The sequence below is a fragment of the Pleuronectes platessa genome, chromosome 9 (genome assembly GCF_947347685.1).
Source record: "Pleuronectes platessa chromosome 9, fPlePla1.1, whole genome shotgun sequence".
Lineage (NCBI taxonomy): Eukaryota > Metazoa > Chordata > Actinopteri > Pleuronectiformes > Pleuronectidae > Pleuronectes > Pleuronectes platessa.
In genome coordinates, this window is record NC_070634.1 from 4,057,631 (window position 1) to 4,084,531 (window position 26,901).

The window sequence follows — 26,901 nt, forward strand, 5'->3', positions numbered from 1 at the left end:
CAACATTTTCGTCTCGTCTCGTCTCGTCAACGAAAATTAAAATAGATTTCGTCATAGTTTTTATTTTCAAAGATTCGTTTTCGTTACGTCTTCGTCTCGTCTTCGTCATGGAAAAAAGGTCGTTAACGAATATATTTCGTCATAGTCTTCGTCAACGAAATTAACACTGCTATACGCTGCCCCTATTTCTTTTTTTGGTGGCCGTTAGATGAGTCATTCCAGTCAGAAGTTTTAATGAATAGTTGGCTAAGCCTTCTCATCTGTCACTCACTTCACCCAACAGTGTAACTGCTACTGTCAAGAGGGGAAACTGGTCTAACTGACTGACATGAGTCCTTCTAGATGCGTTAATTAACTAAATGTGTGTTTGAGGTTGAAGTTTTGCAGACAATCGTCATCATCCGAAGTTAAAGTTCGGAAACTGTCTGAAACAGTTAAAAGTGACATATATTCTCACCACCAGAATATACTATTAAAAATATGGTAACCATGGTCTAGAGTTAATAAGATGAACATTAAGTGCTAATGTAACGTGTTTCAGGTTTAAAGAAACACCTGGTTTCAGACATGCAGTGAACTTCATAGATGTCTTGAAGGGCTGCATAAGAGAATGCAAATGTCCAAGTGATTGACTCTGGGTTCTCATTAATAAACCAGTGCGTAGGATTCATAATAAAAGTTAACAGTTATGTCTAACAAGCACAAACAACACTGATGTATTAATGATTCTGCAGTACAGTATATGTGCTAACCATAAACCTTGTTTGTGTGATTTGCGTCATTCTGTTCAGTAAGACCCTGTCAAAGTCAACTAAATCCCCACAAATATAATTCACTTTAAAAAATCAGAAAATGACTGGTTCTAAAAGCCATGGTTAACATGGGCAATGTCCATGGCATTACAGTATGGCACCAAGAGTTACAGAAGGCTCAGGCAACTTAAGAGCAAACATTTTTTCAAGAAGATATCACAACTCAAAATGTTTATTAATGATCCATAAAAGATTCCACTTCAGCTCATCTTACCTTGAATGAAAAATAATGTTGGGCGTGATAAGCCAGAGCTGGGTAATAAAATGTTAAACTTTAAGTTCATGATGATGAATTTGGGTCAGGCCCCAGCTGCACAATCACTCTACACTTTTCAGTCACCACTGAGACCAGAACAAAGCTGTTTTTCACTTTATATGCCACCTATATATGCATTTATAATAAAACATAATAGTCTTATTATGTTTCAATTCAGACTAAAAAACATCAGTGTGAAATGACCACCATGTAGCATGACATGCTGGTATGTGGTGTTTATTTGTTGCTGTTACTCCTTATATTGGAGAGTGCAGATTCAATTCTAAAATTAATTAACCATACCACGGCTATTTTTATATTTTATTTGTATATTATAGTTTTAACAAACAGGTTGAACCCTTTCAATAATTGTTTTTTTGTATGTTATATAATATAAATTATTGGTATTAAACACCAAATCCTGACTGACACTGGCTGTCTGTGTTGGGAAGTGACTCTTTACAGTGATGTGATTAAATTAAATATTTATACATAACTAATCCCACCATTAATCTGTCATTTGGATGTTTTTTGTGGTGTCTAATACTTTGTGTTAGCTGGAATTAGATCAGCTGGGTTAATATCAGACTGCTCCACTGCGTTTGGCCCTTAACATGCACTGGCTGGAAGGGGACAGTTATTCAACTCCCGTAACAGTCTTGTTAGCATTTTATGTTCATTTTGCTCACATGCTAATTTTATCCACTTTTAAATTAAAATTGAAGAATTTCGGTGTAGGAGAGTGTGTAAACCCCACAGTTCAATTGCACGCTGCACCAATAGGTAATGTATATGTAATTAGAAATAGATAACAGTACTTATAGATGAAGGCAATATAAGGTTATATCAAGGCTAAAAGTTTAAATTCTATACTGCTAATCTGAAGTGTGTTATCGTTATTTGCCTAACTCCTATGGTAGTTTTAAATCATGAAGCAAACACACACACACACACACACACACACACACACCCTGATGTTTGCCTCTCCCGAGCCTATAATTACCTTTATCAGTTAACAGGACTAATTTACTTTGTCATGGCCCAGTAAATACTTTGATAATATTATTCACACTCTGCGGGTCGGTTGGACCGCTTCCCTGCCATGCATGGGCGCCTCATTATCCCCCCGCTCAGAGCCAGGGGAGATGCTGCGTTTCGTTGTGGGAGTGGGAGTGCAGGGTTACTGGAGTGAGAAAACCTTGGGCAAGCCTCTTTTGGATAAACCACCGTATTCCCTCCTCCCGAGGGGCAGCGATCGATAGAAACTCTCAGTCCCACTTCTATAAAATAGTGGGTGTCTTGGAAGCAAACCCCACTGAGCGCTGCAAGGTTTAACGTTTTAACGAGGATTCAGTCTCAACTCAGGGAGCAGATTATTGTGTCTTAATATCGAGTTTTAGGTATTAAGAGTGCTCATTTTCTGTAGAGCTTGAAACATTTTAAGATTAAAACACTGTCTTTACCCATTAAACATCAGTAAAATGCTAAATGGTCTGTATTTATACAGCACTGTTCTAGTCTTGATGACCACTCAAAGCGCTTTACAGTACAGTTTGCAAGTTCACCCATTCACATACACATTCAGCCAGTGCGCTTATCTTATAATATTTCTCCTAATTCTTACTTTTTCTGTCTCGTAACATATATTTTAATAATGAGGCCAGTTAACGAACGTCAAGTGCACTTTCAAGTGAAGTAAAATTTGCCCAGTAAATCTTTTCCCCCGCAGTAAAGCTGCATGGACTTTAAGAAATGTTTATATTCATTGTAGAAGAGGACATACTTGTACGCAGATGAGACAAAAAAATGTGGGGCTTAATTTGTTCAACCAGATGCTGTAAACAGAAACTTGACTCTAGGATGATAAACGTGGGAACACAAAGTTTGAGAATATAGCTTTTTTATTGTTGCATCTGCAGGACGGACAGAACAAAAGCACATTTTAATCTCGCCCTTCTGCAAATATCTGGTTTGTCGTGCACCAGAACTTAACGATTATTCCAGGATGTGAAGGAGCTAAAGCTGAGCATTTAACCAAAAATTTAAACAAACGGACATTTAGAACCTTTAACCGACCTTATTTTGCTCATGTCGGTTAATTTGGTTAATAGTTTCCCCAATGCGTGAATTCACTGTCGGGTTTCCGCTACCTTCCATGCCATATCAACGTGCTGTATGACCTCTCTCCTCACTCCCACGCTGACCTGTCTCACTTTACACCAACTCTAATTAGAAGTTATTAGGACACCTAGGCTTCAGGAGAAGCATATTTTCAAAATGTGGCCTGCTCTTACTAGCTTCTCCAGCCTTAAAAACTCAACGCTTTAATGTAGTAGCTTAGTGGCTGTAATGGCTGGCTGAGGTTGAGCTGACATTAACCAATTCATCAGTTTTGAAACATCTCAAAAAATACATTACATTATTCGATCTTAGCTGATCACATATCTTTTCTGCTGCATCTTAAAGTAAAAGACATACAGTATTTGTCTTATGAACTTGGTGAAGCAGAGATATTATGACTCAACATACACTGTTTCTCAGTTCTTCTGCACCTGTAACAGTCTTGCATCGTCGTCCACACAAACTGTGCAGGAGGCATTTTGACTTGTTGTCAGGATTTCCAGCAAACACACCAACTGTTGTCTTTGATAATGAGAGGCAGGTGTTTTCCCCGGAGGGTGGTTCATACTTGCCACCCACAGGTGTTCTTTGCCAAGGTTACACAACACAAGGCTTTATTGTTTATTTGTTGCAGTCACATAATCATCATCATCATTGTTTGTTTGTTGACGAGGACTCCTTGTGTCATCCTGCACATTTGGGGAGGTCTCAGCCATGTGCACCTGGTGTTTGTGGATCGCTACAAAGCAGAGTGTTCTGTTTGTATAACAACATCTTAAATAGCAACATTCATGTGTGTGTGTGTGTGTGTGTGCTTCCTCAACAGTCACATATATGTGATTCCGGCCTTCACCTGGATTCTGACTCTTGCAATTTTACTGGGACACACAGTCATCAAGCCAATCACGTCCGTGCTCACCCTGCTGAAAGGAATCCTGCTCATGGTCACGGTAAATATCTTTTGACTTCTAATATTATTCATGTTATTTTTTGGTATTTGCCTGTGTAATTATTCTGCATGTACACAGCAGCATAGGTTGTTTTTATCTTGATGTAGAAATGTCAGTGACAGTTATGATCAGTATTATTGGATTACCAGCTGTATGAAAGATGATCTGTTCTTTAGAGGGTCTTTTGTGTTAAACGGTTGCACGTGGACGAGAGGTTCAAACGCATGAGGAAAGAGTTTGTTTTGCAGAATATCAGCATTGCCAGGGCAGGTCGTTACACTTTACTGTCAAACATGTTATTCTAATCACATAACCTGACTTACTGCCAACATAGTTGTTGTACATGTATTGTCAATGCAATTTATCCGCACTTGTGTTCAATGTCGTCACAATGTGTCCCTGACCACCATGAGCTGGTCTGACTGATTAGATTACAGTCCGTTCTGAATGTGTCTTGGGTGCACCTGCACTTTCATGTGGTCATGCGTAGTGGGGGCAAACACATTTTAAAGCACGGGCATTAAATGTTAAATACTATATGTTGTAGTAGTTCATAGTTTCATTTTCTTTCAGTCAAATTATACTGCATATCTGTCACAGTGTAAGTTTACCTGGTTTAGTAGTGAAGTGACTGACCATTTGTATATTGATGCATTTCACTATTATAAATCAAACTTTACATGCAGCGTGTTGATGTGACTGCAGCTGTGTGTGGTGGCCCATTTTATCAAACGTGCACCAATCCCATATTCAGTTAATCCCATGAAAGTTGGAGCAAATATAGATTTATGGCCGTGCACCCTTTCATAATTAAAGAGGAATATATCAGCATTCCTGCTTTAAGAGCTGGTCTCATTTCTATTCCTGAACTAACAGCCTCATTATAACAGCTATTAGAACCATTAGGTAGAGGATGTGTTGCTTTACATCCCGGTTAAGATAAATGGAATGTGTCCAGATACTATAAATTAATTAAGCAACCATCTTGATTTAAGGGAATTAAATATGCATGTGTTATCATCTGCCTCGATACAAACCAAAATGACAAAGCAGCTGAGAGAGGAGAGGTGTTGTTTCTGTAGTAAGTGAAAGAAACCTGGTGAAAGAAGAGGAGAGAAAGAGACACATGCAGCAGAGATTAAACTTCTTATTGCAGTTGCTAGACTTGTGAGAAAACAATAACATTCTTAATATGATACTTTTTTCTTATTTAATTTGTTCTCTCTCTGCCACAAAAGAATTTTGACACGTGCAATTCTTTCTTTGTGCACTTTACTTTTGTATCAGTTTTGTCCAGTACACAGTATGGAATGAGAGATTAATCATACATTATATTAAAAATACTGACTGATGCAACACAGCAGTAAATAAAAAGTGGAGATTTATACTTTCATTGTAACCTCTGCACACGCATGTCATGGTCCCCTGATCCGACGGTCGATGGTTTGATTCCTCGTGTTGAAGGTGTGATTGTGCGTTGAATGGACCTCATATATAAGTAAAGATGTGTTTTATGGATGTGTTACCGTAAAGCAGTTTGAGTAATTAAGCCTAGAAAAGCGCTACATACAATGAAGTCCATTTACCCTTTGCATATTCAAACACTCCTGAGATTAAATGGCTTGAGCTGCTAATGAGTAACTAAAGCACTTTACATGGCAGCTTGATGCAGATGGATTGTGTTGTCATGTCAAGTTTTGCAACTGCTAATTGGATTTGTTGTTGAATCACTGTGAATCATTGCCAGTTACACCGATGATCCATTTTTAGCTTCTATTTGTCAAAGTTGCATTGTTAATAATTCCCTTTTTAACTGTACTTAATATATCATTTTCTCATAGTAACTGATTTTTGAGATAACTGACCTTTACCATAAGGTATCAACTTGTCAGACACTCTTAAGCTTGTTTCAGATCTGATCTAATATTTCTGTACCTTTACAATGACTGATTTGAACCTCTGCTATTATTTAAGTTATTCAATAATCAAATAGTCAACGGTGACAGTTCTGTCATTGGTATCTTGGATATGAATATACCTGTCACTTAAGCCACTTTCTGACCTGCACTGAACTCTGGATAATCTCCTGACAATCTCTAGAGGGGCTGTATGTGAGAACGCCAATGTCTGAGTTAGAAGGTCTGGGCGTTATTCTGAGTCTCTCCTGCCAGCCCCCCCAGTAAAAACTAGCAGGAGAAATTAGCAGGAGATCCTCAGGAGGATTCACCGGTAGTGAATGGGTTTATTGATGAAGTATCTATGTAATTTTTACAGTAGCCTAAACTGGACCAAAACCTTTTTGAGTTTTTATACCAACTGAATGTTTGCACAGGTTCAGTTTATTATTTGGAACAGAAAGGTGAGGTCAGGGAAATTTTCCATCATCATGCAAATGATTTCCTGTTATTTATTTGCTATTTTCTAGACTTCACTAGCCTTTTAGGAATTTTTAAGCTTTTTGCATCTTTATATATTGATGTAAACCTACTCAAATTAAAGCTGGGACTTAACATTCTAATGTCATATCCATTATTTTAAATTGAATGTGCTGAAGCACACAGATTGACGGAAAAAAACAATGTGTTCTTGTCAAATGCCTACATCCTGGATACACTATGATTTATGTGTCTTATGTTCTGCCTCTTTCTATTTGGTTACAAAACCTAAATAAGTGTTCTAAGAGTCTTCTTTCACCTTCACGCTTCACGCTTTATAGACTCTTCAACTTGGTCTTTATTCACCCAGTAAAAGTGGATATCCTTAGGCAATTTTTGATGGATTTTATGTCCTGTGACTGCTTTGTATCTGCACAAGGTCATGCTGGCAAAATGGATGGAAGTGGTGGCGCACACTTTTCGCCTCCTGCAGAAGTTGTGGTGCTTGTTGAGCTCCCACTGTCTGTCTGGTGGTTTGGGGCTTTTCCAGGTCAGTGCTTGCCAACATCAGGGAGTGTGAGCCACTCAGCACAGGAGCTCTTGAAGTCTTTAGGCTTGTACATTCACCACCAACACGTCCCGCGAGGGCACAACGCCTCCAAGAGTTGTAGAAGAGAGCTGCTACACCTGCTGCTGCTGTGGAAGATATAGACTGGGTTAGATGTTGGCACAAGACTTTGTAATATGCTTTATATTTTGTACAATTATTCTACAAATTAATAAAAAGGAATTCCCATTTTTATATTTTATTTATGTCTATCTTTATGTAAAGCTCTCATGCCAATCATGCAAGCGTTAAACTGTGGATTTGACCTTTTCTCTCTTAACTGTGAAACTGCATTAATAAGAGAACACTTCCTGCCCAACACAAACTTCTTCAGTGTTCATTCAGCTTGAGTAACAAGTTGTCGTACTTTGAACCAGCTGCGCATAGTGGTAATGACATATTTCAACAGATATGTCTGTCTTTAGTGTTTAGTAGTCCCTATTTTTCCCTGTGTATATGTTTGTTCGCTCACTACAGTGGTGACCAAACCGATTGTGCTTCACTTGCGTTTCACTTTAAGAAAGTAAAATATGATTTAAAAAAATTAAATGTGTGGTTTACCCTCGATGTTTGCCCTCAATTTCCTGCAAAAAGTATTATATCCAGAGAACTGTTCTGATTATAAATACATTATTTATTATTCTCTTCTCTTTAACTATGATCATCATGAGACACCTCATCAGAGCAACCCCAGTTGTTCCAGGGCAAAGCTCAGTGTTGTTCGCTAATTACTTTTCCTTGTAAAAAGGTTAAAAGGGGCCAGACGGTGTTGAGTGCATGTCTGAAAGAAGCTTGAGAGACAGACATAGCCAGGGAGAAGTTATGTGCCGGGCGATTTATGTTTGACCATTGAATTATTGGTGGTTGTTTTGGGGTTTCTGTAATAGAAATACTGAAACCAGAGAGCGGCTGTTGTCTGGCTGTTGTTGGGAGACCCACGGTGGCAAGTGACATTGCCACAACAACATTACTGCCTGTTCCCATCATCTCACAGTGCCATTGTCCCTTATGTGTTCACGGTGGCCCTTTGGGTTACAGAGCTCAGTGAGAGTCAAAGTTGTTTTGCACTAGCAGACCAGACACTGCCAATGATTATTTAATGTAAGTAATTATTATATCAAATATACATGTAAAGATTAAAGATTCAGCTTTTTTCCAGAGACATTTAAATTAGGTCAGCCAATGCAGAAAAATATCTCTGTGTTTAATGTGCTGTGGATAAGCTCTAATCCCTTTTACTTTACATTTCTAGTGAGGCATAGGAAAACCTATAGTACCTCTTTATAATCAAATACATGACAACCGTCGATGATGTGAAACTATTAAACACGTAAATGTGTTATTTGCCCTTTGTTATTTCTCTTTGTGTCTCAAAATGCTGCTGTATGTGTGAGTCTCTCCATCTTCGCAAAACATGAGTTCCCTAACTTATAAAAAAAAAAATTCCAGTCACTGGAGGAAGTGCTTACGCGGCTTTCCACAGTTTTGCCTCTCTTTGACTTTGCAATTTTTGTAGCTGAAGACAGTTTGTCACAATTCTTTCATTACATAAAGTCTCCCTGAGGACAGTGCTCTCTGTTTTCCCGTGTGCCCTCTAACTTTGTTTCTCTGCAGTTTATAAACCACGTCAGTTTTGCTCAATCATTGAAATACTGGCAGATGAGCTGGTGCTGCAGGGATTAGTACCGGAAGAGATCAATGTCAGTGTTATTAAGTCATATCCCAACGGCAGAGTAGGAGCCAGCCTTGGCTTTCCTACTGTTACACCAGACAGTAGTTAAGTAGTGTGTGGTCTTTTGGCAGGAACACCAGAGTAAGAACAACACAAAACTCATCAATAAGAAAAAACTTCCACATTAAAAACAGACATATTCATTGTGTTTCGATACAAAACAGCAACTACACTTGTCAGTGTTATATTTGGGGAACTGCAGCAACTTTAAATCCAAATGGGTTATAATGTTGGCCTTCAGAATCCAGGAGAAATACTGTAGGAAACAATTTAGAGATTTTTCTTAAGTTCCCTGTTTTTGTTGGTGCTCATTGTTGTTCTAGAATAGATGCTCAGAAATTAGGTTTAATCAGGTTTAATTTCTAAATCAATGTTGAGTAGATTCAGCCTTCCTCTCTCTCATGGAAACTTCTGAATATTTTTTTTTCCTATAGGATACATAAGTAAACCTTCTTATAAATCCTAATGTTTTCATGTCACTTGTGGTCCTGAGACAAAGAGAGTCGAGTTTGATTATCTTGACTAGTTTAGTTGTACTATCAAAGAAATGTAATAACCTCGTTTATTTTATGAGGTGCTTTAGTTATTTTGCGATTAAACAGATTATTGAGATCTTGTTGTTCAAATTTTTATCTTCAGGTTAAAATGTTCTCGTATTAAGAAATAAGGAGAAAATACAAAAAAGAAAAAAAATCTTACGATGTGAAAACTGAACTCATTAACAACTTAAACCACAAAACTCTGAATTTATTATTATTATTTTTTCATTTCTTTGAGACAGCAGCATACTGCCGTATTTTTACATGCAAATGTTTAGGGTTTAAAACCTCACTTGTGTACATGTTTAGTTCTGACTATCTGAGATGTTTCGACTTCAATGCTCAATGACTGCATCTCTTCTGAGCATAAGGGCATGAGACAGACTATCATGCAAGAGGCAGCAGAAAAACGAAGTTTTAAGCAAACCTACCTCAGAATCCATTAAAAAGCTGTAGAGAGGTAATAGACTTTTTACAGTCATAAGTGTTTATCTCACTTGAAGTAAATTTCCCATGGGCGGATTTTTTTGTAACTTACTTACTTATTTAATTGGCTCCTTATTTATTCAGTTTTGGGAGAGTTATTTATACATCTCATTTAATTTCTCATGAATTTAATTACTTGTCTTATCATTGCCCTTTACCAGTATCCCGCCACTGCATTTGAGATGTATTGATGTGAAACTTTGATGCTCTGTAATACATAACCAAGCATTATCTTGAAACATTACATTTGGCTTTTCCATTTCACAGAAAGTCAGCACCATATATATTACGTATCCTGTAATTCACAACCTGTCTCAGGTGTATGTCTTTAACTTTTTGTGAGACAGATAATCAACAGCAGCTCAATAGCACAACAGCGAGTACATTTAAATATCATCATTTGTACCTGGATAATATTAGAATACAGCCGTTAACACTGAATATGACAGAGTGCACGTTGTGCCAGTTTTTTATCATTCGCTGCTCAAATGTGATACACGTACAATGTACACTGATGCCAGTGCCTTGTCCTGGAGTGCCACAGTGGGGATGAATGAATAGATGTTGAGGCCTTAGGGGCTCGGCTCTCCACACACCAACATCAGATCAATGACTTCATCCCTCCAGAGCAGGAGGCGGCCAGTGGAACCTTTATGACTCCCTGAAGGATCTGCTGTCCTTGACGAACAATAGAGAAATAGGACAGATTGATTTTAGATTGCATTGAAGGCACACACTCACAAACACACACACACTGTTAAACGCGATAAAAGCTGAACCGCAGAGGTCCTGGATATACTGTTGTCCTTTCTGAAGCCTATAGTTTTAAAACAAGGTTAACTAAACTAGCATCAAAACACCCGAAGAATAAGCATTTGCCATTTGTATTGTTTTTGAAGGTTGTTTCTTCGCCTACGTCCTGTAGATGGAGACATTTACACAGAAAGTCACTCTTGTGTGTCTGCATACACACAATAATACAAACACACACGTGAAAGAAATGTGTCCTCGAGCTAAGTCCCAAACGGGGTGGGGTGCAAAGATTTAGAGCCCCAGTTGTGGAGCAGGGCACCGAGAGCCAATGCCTGCACTCTGCATCAATATGAGAGAGAGCCGGTCAGGCAAGGCCGACTGCACCAGAATAAAACACAGCATCGTCAAGCACCATCCATTTATGGCCCAGCAAATGTGATTTTTCTCTTTATGGCTGAAATATTAATGTTTCTATCTTGGTATACTTTGAAAGAAAACAGCAGTTTGCAGGCCCCTGAGCTGCCAAGATAGAGGGGGGTAGAAAGAAAGGGGGGAAGGGTTTTAATAAGTGATGTCATGCCAAATAAAAGGGTGGGTAAAGTATGACCTTCAGACAGTGACCGCTGTAAACATCAAGGCCAATATCACAGACATAAAATGTTTTAAAAGATTATTTTATTGCCATTTTTTGCCATTGTTACTAGGAAGGTACCCACTGATGTACCTTTATTTATGACTTGCATCATATGGCAATAAAACTATTCATTATATAAAAGCAAAAGTAGAGAAGGCAGATCTCTCCTCCGCTTGGAAAATCCCACACTTCACTTTTGGTCAGTTGCTCTCCTATTTTTCAGCACAGCAGATGCCATAGACATTGTCAGCAGTTTCCTCATCATTCTCTTGTCTGCTCCTCTCTTCCTCTTGGTATAAGGGCTTCAAGCTAATGTTATTACAGGCTTCTCTAATTCGACACTGCTGGAATGCGGTTGATTTCACGTCTTTGTTTTGGCCATTAGAGGACTTTGATAGTGGAATTAGATTTGCCGAGGTGGCTGCTTCCCATACAAACTGCCACATTCGCCAAATCTGGAAGCTGACCACCAGCTCTTTGTTGTCCTTTCCTCCAGCAACAAGGACAAAAAGGGCTCTGTTCATAACATACATTTCACCAACTGACTGTATGTCAGGCTCTGTGATCATTTGGGCCTTTGCTCTTCCTTAGAGGGAAATATTGCAATGGTCTTGCTATTTTTAAAAATTACACCAGCCTAGTCTTCAATTCAAAACGGCAGAAACGCTGCCTCAAACAATCTCCCCTTGTCCTCAATGTTTTGAGCGTGACATTAAAGTGATGTTCAGTTATATGCTTTGAGAAGCTGCTGACTGGGCTGAATACCACCAAGAACCATTTCCCAAAACAGCCAGTTAAAATGATGCTTTCAGGCAGCTGGGACACCTATGTTGAGGGGTAGAAATGCATGTTCTATTATTCTTCTAAAAGAGGAGATGATTGAGGTATTCCTGTTCCCAACACATGATTTTTACAGCCAGCTCTTTACAAAGACAGGCCTTGCTCTTTCATCTTAGTACAACAGAAATAGGGGATTTAAAGACATCTCAACTCGTTTTATAGCGTCATATAACTAATTAGAATCAAACTGAAAAATTAACATTTGAGCAAACATCAGTGTGATAATCTAACTTCTAATTTCACAAATGTGTGTATGTGGAACACATATCTTGCTAACAGCTCATCTTATTGGCTTCACACTTGCAATATCTACTCTTTGTGGCCCGAGGAAGTGCAGTGTTGGATACAACATTAATTAAATCTTAATTAAAATTTAATAAACAGACAAACAGTGCCTTGTAGTCTGTGGGGGCGTTGCTTAACAGCCATTCTGCAGACCAAATTGAACATGTCTTCTTCCATCTCCTCATTTAAGTTACGGCATCAGGCAGCAATTGGCTGCCCATCAACAATCCCATCTGTCCTACCAGATGATTTTGATAATGAGTATTGATCATTTTTATGTTATCTTTTTTCGCTGAAAGATTCACAGGTGCTGTGGGTGCTGATCTCCATTGGTTTGTATTGAGCGAAATTGTGGAGCTTCTATTTTGAATAGTTTTTAAATTGGGTCTGGAGAATCTCTGCTTATTAGCCCCCTGAAATAGTTGACATGTAATGCATGACAAAATAAAACCAGTTCAGTAAATCATTTACACTCCAAACCACACACATAAACAGAAATGAAGCAAACTCAGTAAAATGTTATTAATCATGGACTATAAAATCGGTTCAAATACTGAAGTCAATCACTGCAGGTCACTTTTAAGATAAAGTTATAAAAAGATAATCCTAAATCATTAGTCCCACAATGCGGTAATTTGCAGTATTACAGCAGCAAGAGTCAAAAAGACATTAGCAAGTAATAAGTTACATGCAATACACAAAGTGTAATGAATGTGAGGATATGTACAGTGAATGGATAATCAATTTTGCAATATTGCACAGTTGAGAGTTAAAGTGTTAAAGTGCAGTCCATAATGGTGGTGAATGTATTTCTTCTGGGAGCGGAGCTGGTTGCACAGTCTGCTGCAGGAAGGAAGGAACACCCTGTGATACCTCTCCTTCAGACCCTTAGGGTGAATCAGTCTGTTGCTGAAGGAGCTGCCCTGTGCTGGTGTCCTGCAGGGGCTGGGACAGCTTCACCATCATCTTCCTCAGTCCCTCCACCTCCACTGGGTCAAGGGGGTATCCCAGGACCGAGCTGGCCCTCCTAATCAGTCTGTCCAGTCTCTTCCTGTCAGCAGATGAAATGTTGCTGCCCCAGCCAACTTTTCCAAGGAATATGGCAGATGCCACCACAGAGTCATAAAAGGTCTTCAGGAGCGACCCCTGCACTCCAAAAGACTTCACTCTCCTGAGTTACAATCTGCTCTGGCCCTTCTTCAACAGTGCACTGGCAGGATCAGTCCAGTCCAGTTTATTGTTCAGGTCTCAGAAAGAAATCTGCAATTACCATTACCATAGGTCAAATAAATATCCCATTCCAAAACAGCAGGTTTAGAACTTGAACTACATTTGCACCTAAAATTACAGAAACCATCTTTGACAAGAGCATAACTCGACCTAGTAATGTTACAAATAGTAGTTGATGATAGTTATCATAGAAAATTAATAAGTTGCTTTTACGAATATTCAATAATTGTGCCAATTTACAACATTAGAACAATGTATGGAGGGTAGCAGCAGCCGCACATGCAGAGATGGAGAGTCTCAGGTCAAGTCTCACTGTTGTAAATATCATGTGAAGTGGAAACAGTGGGGTAAAATTTTTAGTGATAAGCAGTTGCTCGTATTATAAATGTCATTTTTACCAATCAAATTTCTTGGTTGAAACTACTTGTCATATAATTGAATGATTAAACATCATGTATTAACCACACAGTTACTGGGGACTGGCACATTATACCTCAATATCTATTTTCAAAGAATGAATATTACTGCATTTGTGGACACGTGGCTCTGTAAACTAGGTGAATATGAATAGTGATGATTCATAAATATATATTTAAGCTCATTTTAAAGGGTGTTATGTTGAGTTTAATTTATGTTTGTTCGTGTTATGATTAGTGATAAAAGAAGCTGAAAAGCAACTATTCATCTCTGGCTGTGTGTGTGTATGTGTGTGAGTGTATAATCTTGTACAGCCTCTTTGTGAGGACCGGTTTGAGTCTACAACCTACGTAGTGAGGAAATTTTGGGAAAGTGAAGACATTTTGGCCAGTCCTCACTTTGTTATCCCCCTTTAATGGAATGTTTGGGGGTTAAGACTTGTTTTAAGGTTAGGGTTAGGATTAGGCAATTAGTTTGGATGGTTTGGTCTAGGTTAAGGGGCTAGGGAATGCATTATGGCAATGAATGGCAGTTATCTTTAATGTTACTAGTTATTAATTGGCAAATAACTTATCCAGTTATTAACACCAGATACATCATTTTTAACAGACCAAAAAAGGAAAAAATCTCACATTTTAAGTAGATAATGTGTGGAAAAGGCTTTTCCAGTAGTTTTCCCAAAATATTCTCCAAACGAAGTCAGTACTGTGGTCTCTTTGATTTCCTCCCTTCATAGGAGCATAATCCAAAATAAAGCCATCCCTAATTTATTCCAATATTCAAACAATGGCCTGAGGGAGATGTTTCTTCACTTTGAATGGTGCGTCTATCTGTTTTCTTTTAAGGCAGCTTTATGAAAAGTGAATGTGAAACCTTGGCAGTAAACAACAAGTTGACTGATATTTTGAGCAGGATTTAAATAAGGGTTTGTTGGAGGTCTGTGGAGGGAATTTGTGTGTGTGTCTGTGTGTGTGTGTTTATGTGTTAAGTGGGGGCTGTAAGTAGCACCCTAGGGCAGCTTTATTGATTAGGATTGATTCTTGTGCGATAAAGGCCAATTTAAGCACCTGATGGGTTTCAGACAGACACTGGCAGTTTGTTTTTCTGTATATAAAGATGGACGATATGTTTCAGATTCTTCCATCTATCCAGAAATGAAGCCACGTTTTACCAAGTTTTTTCTAGCATCAAATAAGTAGAGCACTTGAGCTATATATATATATATATATATATATATAAACAATATATAAAAAAATACATTTGACATGTACTTTGACTTTTAGTAGGGAGGTTATTTCATGTGATATGTAATGATGCATTTTGGTTTGCTTGGATTTTTCTCTGTGTAAAAGAAAGCACACTAAGTGCTTAACTGAATAAGACCTTGGACTTTAAATATAGATGGATGACACGTCTCCAGTTTCTTCGCATTTTCAGATATGACACTAAAATATCCATCCATCTGAAAACCTACATAGTAAAGATTGGGATGGTGCCGAGATAACAACTTCCTGTCAATGTTGGCACACGATCAATCACGAGACAGTGTCAGCTGTCAATCATGATGCAACCAGTTTTTTAGCATCAAATAACTAATTCAAACCATCAACATCAGTGTGATAAAAACAACCTAAAATAACAATAACGATCTTTGAAAAAATAAAAAAAAAATTGCATTTACTTTTTAGTTTTGTCCTTGTTTCTGTGACCTATTTTGCAGCCAGCCACCGGGGGTCAATCGAAATGCTTTGGCTTCACTTTGGGGGATCTGTCACGTCATCCATCTTTGCAGTCTATGAATTAGACCAGAGAAATCATAACTTAGTGTTGAATTACGTGGCTATACTTTTCATATAATTTAATATAATCAGAACTACAATCTATAAAATTCCAATGTTTTCCTTACTTTGACCCGGACCATCTGTTGCAAGCATGTCGTCATCTTCTTATTCTCCATGTAACGCATTATATGGAAGTTTAATTTGTGTGAATCTACAACCTTCAGATATATTTCCCACATGTATCCTGTCATCTCCCTCTTGGCTGCCAGGAAACTACAAAAACTACTCAGAAATATAAAGAACAAACCCCTTTTATCTTCCTCACCGGCACTCTTCCTCTCATTCTCCTCTCCTCTTCCTCTCCAATCCTCTTCTCTACCCTTCTCCTCTCTTCCTCTTTCTCTCCCTCTCCTATCCTCTTCCTCTCCTCTTCTCCCCCCTTCTCTCCTCTTTCTCTTTCTCTACCTATTCTACCCTCTTCCTTACCTCTTCACTCCTCTTCCTCTTTCTTTTCCTCTCCTAGACTCTTCCTCATCTCCTCTTCCTCTGCTCTGTTTCTCCTCTCCTCTCCTCTTCCTCTCCCTCCCCTACCCTCTTCCTCTTCTCTCCTCTACTCTCCTCTCCTCTTCCTCTTTCCCTACCTCTTCTACCCTCTTTCCTCCCCTCCTCTTCCTCTCCTCTGCTTCTCCTCCCTTCTCTTCCTCTCCCTCCAAAAACTTGCAAATGAATGAAATAACAGTGGATCCTGAGATGAAGGCGATACACCGTGATGAAACCTCTCTTAGGTAATTGTTAAATAGGCTTGACTGATGCTTTGACCATCACAGCCACACAGAGAGATTTGGGTGAACACACACACACACACACACACACACACACACACACACACACACACACATACTTTTTAAATGAATCCCCTGCACTGAGGTGTGGGATTGTATTGGTCGGTAGATTATTCACAGAGAATCGACTACAATTTCACGGCTTCCTGGAAATAATTAGCGTGTCATTTATTCAGGCTTTATAATTGGTTAAGACTCCAGCCCCTCACCTCTAATAAAGTTGTCATTCAACCTTTAATGCTGTAGGCTCCCATGACAGCAGGGGAATATTGCTACCTGGTGCGGGGCGTTCAAATGGCTTGGACGAGGGCAATGCAGCCAGGTTTATTGTGTGCTTTTGTGTGTGGGTGTGCGCAGGTGTGTGTAAAATGTGCTCCATTCTTTGCCTTCATTCAGCCTTAATGAAAGCGGCCCACTCTGACATGATGAAAATTAAAGAGTTCTCTTTTGATTTTCGGTCCACTTGAAAAAAGCTTTAGTTAATAAACAGGATTTCTACCAGATTTTACCCCCTCTCCTCCTCACTTACTTCGTATCTCCCATTTTTCTCTCCCTCCTCTTCATTTTTAGGTTGGTTGAATTGTGTGCTGTTCCCTTGTCTTCATTGCTTTCCCTTTTCTCAGCTTGTTCTCATCTCTCCACTCTCATCTTTTCCTCCTTCACCCTCATTTCCTGCTTGTGGTTGTAAAATGGTGTTTTTATCTCCACAGTGTTCACATTTCTTTCTGTCCATTAGCAAACAGACCACAGATTGTTTGTGTTGCAAGAAAGCACTAAGGTCATTCTTCACTCTCTTCTCGGCCTCACACGCAGTCTGCAGACACACATTTACCTAAATGTTGCACAGCATCCTGATCTCACTATGTAGCTGAGTGGTTTCACCGAAGCTTTCAGTGTTTGGATTTTGTCCCTCTCAATAAACACATTCTCTCCCTTCTCAGCCGCTTTGACCATTCTACCAGGAAGAACTAAGGCAGTAGATACTCAAAATGATTTTATTATTAACACATCAAATGAGACAAAGTAGAGATCTAAAACATGAAAATAAAATAATGATTAGGGCTGGAAGGGTTCCAAGGAGAGGCTGTTGCACTGACTTCATCATGTGTCTTGATTTGGTTAATAACTGATGAGGTTCTAAAGAGTTAATTTGAAAGGATTAATATTCACTTTGGTCTTATTAAATCAAATGAAATTAATGGTCTTTCACATCTACCTTTTTTTGGGCTCAGACGTTTGGTCTTCATTTTAGTCTGAACCAAATTATCAGTGGTGAAAGGTTCCTCGGATTTCGTCCGGATCAACGGACTGAAATTAGTCCGACCAAAAGAGTTGGTCTCATTCCTGATCAGTCTGAACTTTGCTCTGGTTTTTTGGGATAGTTCAGACTTCCAGAACAATTGCATGAAGTTGAGACAGAATTTGACAGTGGAGGAAGAAGAGGTGACTTACTAGATTGGTTGTAATCTTTGCCTGCGAAAGTTTGAACTATGAGAAAGTTTTGCATATATTACATAAGCTACAAAATAAACTAAATGAACTGATGCTTTCCCCCTTTCCATTCAAACAGAATAACGTATGTTTTCTTTATATTACAATGTTAGCAAATACAATTAATGATGCATTTTACAATTGACCCAAAGAGTCATAAATGAAATTGTAAAAATGTACACTTTCTGTGGAATAAGCTTTGTAAAGTGTTTTTTTTTAATGTTGTATTATTATTTCGTGGAGTTTATCAACCTGCTTTCAAGTCAGATACTTTGATGTTTGTCCACCTTCATCTTGAACTGGACCTTGACAGATTGAATCTCAGAGGACCTGTCACAAATCGCCTGTGTGTGTGTCTTTGTGTCTCAGGTGGCTGTGACATTTGCAGTGGGGTCAGAGGTCGGCCTTCAGAGCAGCAGTGACTTCAGTCAGATGGGGAAACCTTTCCTAATGGGCACAGTGGCGCTGGGTGAGAATCAAGCATTCTCTTTTTCCTATTTTGTCCCTCATTCCACCCTTTCAACTTCATGGTCTCCTGAATCACCATCATTTATATTCTTTGTTCTTTGTGTGGGCTGGTATGGAATACTTTAGAGGGCTATTAATGCGTAAGAATGTCGTTGATTAACTCTCTCGCCTGCCAGATTTGAAAAAAACTAACCAGTTGACATTCTGCAGCAAGGAAGTCAAAGTGGTTGAAATGTGCTTCACCATTATATCATTATCCAGAGGTAGAGTAGATCGTTCATTGAAATGTGGAAAAACACAAGATTTGAATACAAAGCTAAAAACCTTTTTGAAGTAGAGCCAAATATGGGGCTGTTGGATTCAAATTTTGTTTAACATCCTGAAATCTTTGCGCTGTGTCTTACTGATGTTTGTTTAGGGGGGAATGTGTAGTGTATGACAAACAGACTCCAGTAGCTTTCATGAATAGAAAGTTATAGATGTTCCAGATGCTGTATCACTGCATCTCCATTCATACTAAACTGCCGGCATAAAACCTGACATTGACATTTGTGTGAAGTTTTAGTTTGTGTCTGTTATGTTTACTCCTGCCATCTACACTACACTCCAGACTTAGGAAATGCTGCTTTTCCCGTTTTATTTGAAAAACTCCAGGTTCACGTGTAAGTGCTCGGTGACACAAACACATGTGCGAAGTGAACATCAAGGGCCAAAGTTCAACAAAGTTGAACTCCGTGCGAAGCCATGCTGAGATTTGCCTCGCAAAAAAGCAGATGTTTTATTCACTCCCTGGCTCTCGCAGATTGGATGAGAACGGGATTCAAAGGTTCGCCACTGTTACCCACACTTGCTTCCTGACTGGGTGGTATCACTCAGGACTCAAATAAACATACTGTCAGTAACAGTTCCTTATTGTCGATGCAATAAAATGAATCCCTGCTCCTACTTTCCATCATTGCAGTAGACTGCACAGTAGACAAACTGCTCCCTGTTTACACCGGCACACACAACCAGTGTATGTGAATGATCAGGTGTTTTCAGGTGTGTTAGTATGTATGAACATGATCTCTGATACCGAGCTAAAATGTATGTCTGGATAGAGGTCGTTTTAGTTGCAAAATGTTGTTTCGTGCCATACAGCAGTCTGTGACGTCATCTACGCCATGAGATAGGATGTACTACTGTGCATCCACGTTCATGACGGAAATACATTCACCATCTGACAGTATGGGCGAGGGGCGACTAAGTTACATGAGATTACATAGCTAATAACGTGATGTTATTAAAATCCGGAGATGAGCAGCGAGAGCACAGTGCAGCACCTGGAAAGTCGATGTATGCAGGACGTTCCCAAAAGTTATGCTATGTTCATATTGAATATTTTTAATAGGATTTATTGTTGTACACCAAGACTGACATTAGCCGATTCCGGACAAAAGTGATCACTAAGTTTCCACAGTAGATTTTAGTCGTAGGAGGCGGATCGATGCGGCTCCGTCAAATCTCACTCTCTGTTTACATATTCTTTTTTTTCTCTTTTCTCTTCCTATCGACAATGATATCTATGACGAAAAACCTGTCAATCATCTCAATGTCTTTAATTTATATTTTAGGGCAGCAGGACTCTATTTGATTGGCCAAATATATCAACATACAGAGTGTGAATTCACTGCGAATGGATCACTATTTATTGCAGTGTTGCTGTCTTTTGCGATACGTGTATCGCGCACATTGATATCATGATGTCGATCGATTTTCTATATATCGTGCAACCCTGACTCTGGTATGCTTTGACAAAACTTCTTACATGCTGCGAAATTATTCCAGTAAATAGTTTTAAAAGGTAATCTGTGTCCCCTCACTCATTTTAATATTTTCTTTGAACACACAGAGCTTTGTTCATAACTCAAATTGCAAATTGAGCTAGAGACACATTGAAGAGATAATCTGAATAATAATGAAAAATAAAATTTATAATAATGAATAATGAATCCGATAACAAACTATACTCAAGGTTTTCTTCTCTTTATGCCATGTCCACCATTCTCTTTTCTCCCATCTTTCCCTTGTGATATTACATCTTCACAAAAAATACCCTTTTAAGCTCTTTCATCTCAAATTTACATAACTAGGAATCTCTACAATCAACACTTTATGCTTTTACTTGCATATAAAACTAGTAAAAAAAGTATTTCCCAAACGTCACCAGCAGGAACTTCAAATTACTCAGACTTAGAATGTGTTTTATCATCTAAAGAGCATTGCTGGGGTGCAACCGCTTCTGAGTTAGCATTTTCATTACCGGGAGGATGGACTATTGTAATGCTTGGCTTTCTCGTCTCCCTAAGGAAAAGTATATTTCAACTTGAACTGCTTTAGTACTCAGCTTCACATGTGCTAACTAAGACCAGAAAGAGAGAACACGTTACAACAATTTGAAAGTTTTTGCCGACTATACCTGTCTGCTTCAGAGTAGATATTAAGATCTCTCTACTGGTTTATAAAGCTTTTAATGTTCTCATCTATTAATCAGACTTGCTGTTGCACTGTGAACCTTCTAAAAACCTCAGTCTTCTGGTTCGACAGTTTTTGTAAAACCCATAGTAAGAACAAAATCCACAGTGAGGCTTATTTTTATCACTGTTGTCTACGTCTCTGGTACAGCCTCTCTGAAGGCCTGAGGACAGTAGAGGATTCATATTAATATTTGTTTAAGTATTTTAAGAATTTTATTTTATTTTATGTATCTGTTAATCAATTCCTACAATTACATTTTCAATTTGATATGCTTATCTATTCGTATTCTAGAGTGTTTTCCTTTCAGTACACTTTTGTTTCTTGTTTTACTCACTTCACTCTTTATTTGTCATTATAAGTTTTGTTCCGCCCCCACATCATTATTCTACTAATGTCTTATTTTATTCATATTTTTTATCTTACCCCATTGAATTGTTATTGCGATGTGATTCACATTCACTCAAATCAAGATGTTTAGGGCTTTGGATGGTGTGGGGGCGTTATTATGTAAAGCACTTTGTGTTACATTGTGCTTGTATGAAAGGTGTTCTACAAATAAAGTGTGATTGACTGATTGATTTGATTTCCTGAAGTCACAGCAGCACATCAGCTGTGACAGTAAAGCGGGTGATCGCTTCGTTTCATTAGCATTTCAGTGACACCTCTGGCTGTGCCTCCTTGAGCTTTCATTACTTCTGTGAGCCATTCGAACATGCAAACTGCCAATGATGACAGCCGCTTTGCACTTTGTCATCGCTAGTTGTGTGGAACATTATACAGAACAACATTAAATCATTTTTCGTAAGATTGAAAAACAGGATTATGTTTACGTCTGCAATGTGCTCTGGTCAGGATTTAAAAGTTTCTCAAACACCATCCTGGCTATGAAGGGACTCTGAAGAACACCACTGAGGCAGAGAATAAAACGATGACTTGTGTTTGCCGTGTAGTTTTTAAACGCAGGTGAGACAGATTTCAAAGCAGCTTATACAGAGTGACATCTTGAATGCATAACATGTCAGAAATGTCAGCTTCCAAACAAGGGAGAAAAGTAACTTCTTTCCAAAGCACATCACACAGATTAGATATCTATTAGATATGTATTATAATAAACTATGCATTTTTTAAACTATAAATTTAATTCAAATTTGAAAACTTTACATAGACTATGGATCCGATGTCTTAGATTCTCACTTTGATATGTTAGAGTTGGACTTTTAAGGAAGAGAAAAGGGTTGCTGGGCATAGTCACTTCATCGATCTTTAGTGTGTTGTAGTTGTCAAAGGCAGTAAATCACCTGAATGTCATTTCCCGTTCACTCTGAAATCCTGATTTATTTCCTATTTTCTCTGCAGAGGGAACAGTTTTGTGATTGGATGTTTTTTGTGCAAACACCTATGTAGACGCATGTTATCATCTTGATTAAATAACAGATAGATACTGCAACATTGACTTCAGACCAGGTTTCTGTCGGTGAAAAGCACAGCAGCTTTCCTTTGCCCATGGGTGCGAGTTCATTTTTACTTACTAGCATGGCAGACAGCAGAGCAAATATCTGAAGGACCAGAAGAATCTCTGCATTATTTCATGCGAAGTTCACAAAACTGTAAACGCGCTGTAAGCAAAAGAGGAAACTAAATCCTGGATCATCTCCTTAATCGAATCCACTTCAAAATGTTAAATGGTTCTTTCTTGGCCCGTATCCAAGGCTTCCACCAAGTTTCAATAAAACTGGTTTGTTAGTTTGTGTGTAATCTTGCTAACAGACTGACCAACAGCAATGAAAATGTTACAACATGGACACTGGACAGGAAAATTACAACTGCGTCAGTCTCAAACCAGCAAAGACAAGTGTAGTTCATTGCATGTTATTTTCCAATATTTACCCAAAATGTATTAAAGGTTCCATGTGTAGGATTCAGTGGCATCTAGATGTGAAGTTGCATATTGCAACCAACTGACCACCCACCTCACCCTCATGCAAAACTCATCCCCCTGAGCCATGCACTCGCTGCAGCAACTTTTTCCTCCACTGTTAAACTCCCAGCAGTGGATATGGAGACGCCCTGACTGCACAGATACTTGGTACATCAGTCCAAACACTTGGATTGTTAAAGTAGAGCACACAGGTTTAGCACTTGAGGCTGGCATCAAGGTCTCCTGCTGTACTGAAGCTTTAGTGTGGTCCCTCAGTAGTAAATCGCTTTGGTTAAATGAGCAAATGTAAAATGATGACGGGATTTAGACAACTGAGGTATTGGAAACTGTAGTTTACATAAATTTGGGTCGGTGGATTTGATTTATTTTTCATCTGTACTAGGATGCCTCGAAAAGGGTGTTGTCTTCAAGTAGTGCAGATGGAGCAGATGGGTGAACATTGCAAAAACACATTTTTCATAAAGTTTTGTCTCTGTGCAGTAAAGAGGAAATACCAAATATTACACAGCCCAGTGAGATTTACCTGCTGTTCCATTTTTTGTCTCAACAGGGGGGATTGTAAACGTGATGCCTTTGCTTTTCTCACAGATCTCGCACAACAAAACACAGGTAAGTTTGTGTTCCTCTACATTCTGTACTGAATTCAGCAGTATTCATTCAGTTATGAGAAATATTGTAACAAGTGGGGAGCAGCACCTCCCGAGCCATGCTGGTCACCATGGACGGGGGATATCTGGTCCAGTTGTGCAGCTTACAGATCAGCAGTACTGACCCCACGCTACTTATTATACACTTTAGATTTGGTCTGCACTGGTTTCCATTGGCTATTGTCACTGTTCAACCCTGCCTGCTGGTTGGATGTAATCATTCAGGTCAGAAGTGTTGCTGTTTTTTTCAATCTGACACACTTGATAGTTTTAATCAATTCCTAGTTATTTGCTTCAGGCCTGAGATTCTACATATTTTACATAGACACTGATGCTTTCCTGCTTTATCTCTGGGGATATTTTATCCAAAAATGATTTGTCCAATGTTTGTGTTTTTTTGAATACCTGCTATGATTGAATACGAAAACATTTAATCAGCAATCTGGTTCCAGTAATATATTCATTTTTGCATTCCTTTTTCAGTAATAAAGAACCCTGTATATAATCCCAATGCTCTCCAGTATTCAGAGTTTTTTGTTTTATGAAATTCTATTTTTCTCAATGTCATTGTCAGAACAACACTCTGGGATACAGATATGCAACAAAACCCCAAAAGTGTATCATCATCCCTAACGGATCATTGTGACTGAAATCTTTGAAGAGCAGTATTTTGCATAGTACACAGATATGTTTGCATAAATGATACTGAGACAGGCAGGTGCAGCAGGGGGTGTGGATCAAAACACAGAAACCGTATTTCTGTGTGAAAGAGTTTTCCTCGACATTGTTCATTTGCACACAAAATAACTGGGTGTAAAACTGAAGCTTGCAGTTGATGGCAGATCATTTATCACTTCTAAATTCTCACAAGTTTTGTATGGCATGCTATGATCACATTTATGTTTATGTACTAATGTTGATGCACAGTCTGCTGTAACTGCTCCTGAGTAATGATGCTCACCATGCTCTCTGTCCAGATCCTGTGGTTTCGTCGAGCAGTTCTTGGCGGCCTGACAACCTGCACTGTACTCAACATCCTCTGGTGAGCATATTATTCTCTCCCCTGCTCTTTAACATCTTCATTACTGAACAGCCAAAAGGCAATAAATATTTATAACCTTAAACACCTTTTCAGGTTTCATTATGCTTTAATGACAAAGACAAACCTAGGCTGTACTGCGATTTGCAAACAGAGAGAAAACTGTATCTTATACGAAAATACCATTCGCCAGCTCCTCTGAATCATCTCTTTTACTATGGCAGAGGCCGTTTTTGCCCAGGAGAGCATCTGGTGTACAGTCTCCCCGGGTAGAGCAGTACAGGACACTTTGTTATTTCTGTGAATGACGCTTATAACCTCTCTACAGGCTGAGGGTCAGGGATTATGGAAACAGAAAAAGCATGTTTTCCCGGGCTGTTTTTCTGGAGAAGTGATTTGGAAACGCAAGGCTGAGAAGAGGGCTGGAGCGTCTCATGCCAAGAAAGCAGAACTGGGCTTTACAAACTGCCATTTGATCCAGATGTGGAATGTTTGCTAAGTCAACATTTATAAAGTCATGTGGTCTGGTGATCACTCGTATCCACACTGCTGGAACGTGATCATCGTCTGGCTGAAGAGGAAGGACCCTCTGAGACTGGGCAGTCCCCTCAGCAGCCTGTACAGTGTAAATCGGGTCCACAGTGAAAGGAGGCATAACAACCCTCCACCAAGGAGTCCAGAGAACACGCACCATCTCATGAAAGCCAAATTTCAGCTGAACCGTGTCCGACAGGTCCTTGCAGAGGGAACATTTAATGTGCTCAAGATAGAAACAGGCCTGGAATCAGCCTGCAGTATTTAAACCTTACTTACTTCAACATGCACTCTGAATGGTGATGAAGGCTGCCACAGTGAGGCTGACTCACAACTAAGGCTGTTGTTTTGTCTGTACTTCACCTGTGTTTTTGCGTGTTCTTTAGTTACCTCATTTACTTCAGGTAAACTGGCCACATCTAGTGTTGAAGAACAAAAGATAAAATAATCACACATGAAAGGCTCACATCTCTTCACACATGCACTTTGAGTCATATTGCTGGAAGTCTAGATGAGTGTGAGTTTGTGTGACTGTGTTTGTGTGAACTTGTGAGAAAGAGTGAGAGAAGAAGAAACCAGTGAAGTATTTTACATGTCTGAGTCAAATTACTAATCATGAAGTTCTACTCAGCCATGAAAGCTGTTCTATATTGTTCTGTATGGCTCTGGAGAAGCTTTGTCAAGTCTGAGAGAATTACTCAAGTGTCATCAGCCATGTTTCTCAGCTCGGGCTTGGAGAAAATTCGGTTTTAATTGAGGGCCTGCATCACATAAAACTTACCACCTTTTACTAAGCAGCTTATATGGCATCTCGTTACCTCCGCCAAGGAGATGATGTTTTCATCTCCGTGTTTGTTAGCAGGATTATGCATAAACTACTGGACAGATTATCACAGCACTTGGTGGAAGGACGTTGTATGTGTCAGGAAAGAACCCATTACATGTTGGTCCCTATCCAGATCAGGGTGCCGATCCAGCAATCTTTTATATCGCTTTCCTAAACATTGCGAGATTTGGCGTTTTTTGATATCTTCACTCATTCACCAGGGAATAATGCATAATTCATGTCTATGAATATGCGTTATTTGGTGCAGCTTAATTGACAGATTGCTTTATGGGACTATTGGTTCTTGGGCATTTCCTCTACTGAATGACATTCTAGTTGGTTTGAAGGCAGGACTTCACAGAAACTACCTCATTCGCTGTAACAAATCGTCAGAGATGGAGAACTTGCAACATCTTCACCTGTATCTGACTCGTGAAGATCATGTTCCCTGTCCTGATGGATCAGTTCTGTCATTTCTTTTTGGCAATATAGGGAGTTGGCCTTGACAGATGTTTGCAATTTCTGAGCACCCCTCTAGTTTAATTAACATGTCTACTTATTTGAATATGTCAACTTGGTATTTCCTTTATTCTATTTAAAATGTCTGAATTGTTTTAATTTGAATATCCTACTTTTGATTTAAGAATTAACTCTTAATATTTAATAACATTATAATAATTATTATTATAATTTAATAACATTTCTTAATATTGAGAGTATTATCAGTACGTCAATTGCCTTCTTATTAATAGTAAGTAACGGGGCATAATTATTGCACCT

General features: G+C 38.8%; 1 protein-coding gene across 1 annotated transcript in view; it reads left to right on the top strand.

Moving 5' to 3' along the window:
* Window positions 1-26,901, top strand: part of si:ch211-51h4.2 (uncharacterized) — an 84,955-nt gene that overhangs the window by 24,381 nt on the left and 33,673 nt on the right. Inside the window, exons 8-11 of the mRNA XM_053431533.1 lie at window positions 4,016-4,139; window positions 18,521-18,620; window positions 23,626-23,684; window positions 24,700-24,764. Of these exons, the coding sequence (XP_053287508.1) occupies window positions 4,016-4,139; window positions 18,521-18,620; window positions 23,626-23,684; window positions 24,700-24,764 (348 nt within the window). The remainder of the gene's footprint in view (window positions 1-4,015; window positions 4,140-18,520; window positions 18,621-23,625; window positions 23,685-24,699; window positions 24,765-26,901) is intronic.